Source organism: Manihot esculenta, chromosome 10, assembly GCF_001659605.2.
Source record: "Manihot esculenta cultivar AM560-2 chromosome 10, M.esculenta_v8, whole genome shotgun sequence".
Taxonomy (NCBI): Eukaryota; Viridiplantae; Streptophyta; class Magnoliopsida; order Malpighiales; family Euphorbiaceae; genus Manihot; species Manihot esculenta.
This window is the reverse complement of record NC_035170.2, coordinates 1,290,619-1,293,668: the sequence shown is the minus strand read 5'-3', so window position 1 is coordinate 1,293,668 and position 3,050 is coordinate 1,290,619. Positions and strand designations below refer to the sequence as shown.

The 3,050-nt window shown below is 31.5% G+C and overlaps 1 protein-coding gene across 1 annotated transcript; it reads right to left on the bottom strand.

The window, feature by feature from the left end:
* Positions 1 to 570: 570 nt before the first annotated feature.
* On the bottom strand, positions 571 to 2,364 carry LOC110624027 (putative serine/threonine-protein kinase-like protein CCR3). The gene is made up of 2 exons (XM_021769079.2): positions 2,205 to 2,364; positions 571 to 2,108 (listed from the first exon to the last, which is right to left on the bottom strand). The coding sequence occupies exons 1-2, from the start codon at positions 2,286 to 2,288 to the stop codon at positions 648 to 650; spliced, it is 1,545 nt and encodes a 514-aa protein (XP_021624771.1). The 5' UTR covers positions 2,289 to 2,364; the 3' UTR covers positions 571 to 647.
* Positions 2,365 to 3,050: the final 686 nt, after the last annotated feature.

Genomic DNA, 3,050 nt, shown 5'->3' with positions numbered 1-3,050 from the left:
AATTACTATTTTTTTTACTTTTCTTAGTAGGCGAAATAAATTTATATAAAAAGAAATATTATTTTATAAAATAATATCATATAATAATAATATAAAAATTTTAATATTGGCAGAACGGCCGAGTTATTATAATTATTGGATTGATCCAAAATTTCTGAAATAAGTAAATGCACCGCGTATAAGGCTATTAAACAGCATTAATAGAATGAAGATAGAAAGAAAAAACCACAAAAGAAAATAGAAAACAAAAAATATATAATAAGACACAAAAATGATAAATATGGTACTGATATATCTTGTGATTTTTGTTTGCAAACTGAGAAAGTATGTTAAAGATTTTATTTGAATTTTTTTTTTTATCAATAGATATTAGGTGTCGAGAGAAAAGAATGTAGTATACATAATTTTTTTGTTTGACCTAAGAAAATGTATGGATTGTCTAAGCATTTTTGCAATATAATATAGTATTTTATATTATCTTCGTTTCATATATTTTCTTAAAACAAATTAAAGAAAGATAATTTTTATTATTAATTTTTAATTATATTTATTTTAAAAATATTAAATTTTATTAAATATTATGAGATAGTGTAAGCGGTTTTTTAAAAATAAAATAAAATAAATTATAATAATCCATATATATGTTATTATACATTGGAGTTTGGCTCCATCTCCTCTGACCTACCATGCAACTGTTCTGTACCTGCCCTGTGTCTATGATCCTTTGTATGATCGTCACACAGAGATGAAGCTTGCTCTAAATTGGCAACAATGTTAGTTATATTTGGCCTGTTATTCCCTTGTAAATTTACACAATGAAGTGCAGTATATGCCACCAACTCCACTGCTTCTGCTTCTTTATCAAACTCTGGTCGGCTGATCCTCTGGTCCAAAACCTTGGCCAATTCATTGGCCAAGATTTTAGGTACTGCAAAATCCGCTATGTTAGTTATTGCACCTCCATTGTCTTCATCCTTGAACATAGCTGTCTTGCCTGTCAAAAGTTCTAGCAATACTACACCAAGACTGTAAACATCACTTTTTGCATTTAATACATTTGTACTATAGAACTCAGGATCTATGTATCCAACTGTTCCTTCTGCCTTCTTTGGTTTGTAATTACTTACAGATTCAGGATCCAACACTGACATTCCAAAATCACAAACTCTTGCTGCCCAGTTCGCGTCAAGCAAGATGTTAGAAGAGTTGATATTTCTATGAATTATTGGTGGGACTGCATAATTGTGAAGATACTCAATTCCTCTAGCAGCATCCAATGCAATCTTGAACCTCATTTTCCATGAATTGAGTTTTGCAGTATTTCTATGATGTAAACGGCGATGTAGAGATTCATTATTTGCGTACTCATAAACTAAAATCATCTCTTTCTCTTCTTCACAGTATCCAACAAGTATAACCAAATGCTTATGGTGAAGCCTTGACAAGAGTGTTATTTCATTTTCAAAAACACAGTCTTCCTCCTCAGATTTCTTCCTCTGATGACCTGTGTCCAGTCTCTTGACAACCACTTCACTACCATCTGGTAGTTTCCCTAAATAAACGGTACAAAAACGTGGTGATTCGCCAATCTTGTTCTGTAGGGAGAAATCATTGGTTGCAGCAGCAAGCTGAGCCAGAGTAAATTCCTCGGCTCTATTCAGTTTCCTTGCATGTGGGTTTGGCATTTTCTGTGTAGTGCTTCCTGAAATTCTAGAATACAATAGACCGAAGGCAAAGACTATAGGCCAAACTGATACTTTGATGGGACTATCAGCATGCTGATACAAAAAAGCATATGATATTGCTGCAAAAATGCATTGAAGAAAAGCACAAGCTAATCCAATAATGTCAGGAAATGTTCCAAAAGGCTTGGAATTTGGATATGGGTAATAAAACCAAGGTATCAACCCTCTCCTCATCCAAGTAAGTCTTTCTTTTCGACCCCTAAGAAGAAGATCAACAATGGAAATTATCAAGACTGTGAAAGAAATTAACATGCTAAGTACTGCATACTGGGGCTTATGCACCGAGGATAACTGATCAAAAGCAGCAGATGGAAGCTCTAAGATGAAGTTAGCGATTAGGAAGATCCTTTCCAGGCTACTAACCTGTGCAGAACATGAAAATATCAATGTCAATGTCTTGCAAGATCATAATTCACAAGAATTATCTTTAAAACATGGTATTCTAGTTCTAGCATTAACCTTCTGATTGAAGTCATCGGCCTTCTCACTTCCATTGTCATCATCTTGTTTAACATCTATGCGAAGAGATTCAGCCATACTCATTCTCCCAGGATTATCAATCTCCACCCAGAAGAATCAAAACCCAAAACCAGAATTTCTATCTCACACTCTAGTCATAAGAGAAAATTGAGAGATGACTTGAACGAGTGGCTATAATTAGTCAAAAGGACTAAAATTCACACCTGGGTCCACACGGTATAGACTTAGAAAATACAATTATTATGATACAGTATTTAAACTTACAGTACCATGTTTGAAGAGTTCAAACACAATTGATTGATTACACTCTGCATCAACTTGACTCTTTCTTTCTATGCCTTCAATTGTTTGATTCTTTGTTTTTCATTAGGTTTTAACATTTATTTATTATTGGGAGTGACATTTGGTGATGGGCTATCTCAACTAGAATAATAGTATTTTGACTAAATCAAATTATTAAATACTGCTATTAAAAATGGATGCAAAATATTTATATTAACATTATAAGATACAACTGAATTATGAAATAAAATCTTACTATACAATTACTAAGCGGAAATTATTCGTTATTATAACTTACAAAATATAAAATCATGCATACCATTAAAAAATAACTATATTAAATTTTAGTGATAAAGAAAAAATTAAATTATGGAAATGCCTTGATGTTGGTGTAGTTTAGCTAATCAAGCAAGTTATTCCTGGATAAAAAGGTTAAATTTAACATTAAACTATTTGATAGAGTAAAAAATATCAAATTTTATTTTTTAATTTAAATTTACCTTTAATTATTAATTAAATTTTAGCATCAGATGTATAGTTCCA

Coding starts and splice junctions, on each gene's coding strand:
- LOC110624027 (XM_021769079.2), bottom strand. CDS start 2,288: ATGAGTATGGCTGAATCTCTTCGCATAGATGTTAAACAAGATGATGAC. Junction 2,109..2,204: donor CCGATGACTTCAATCAGAAG/GTTAATGCTAGA, acceptor TGTTCTGCACAG/GTTAGTAGCCTGGAAAGGAT.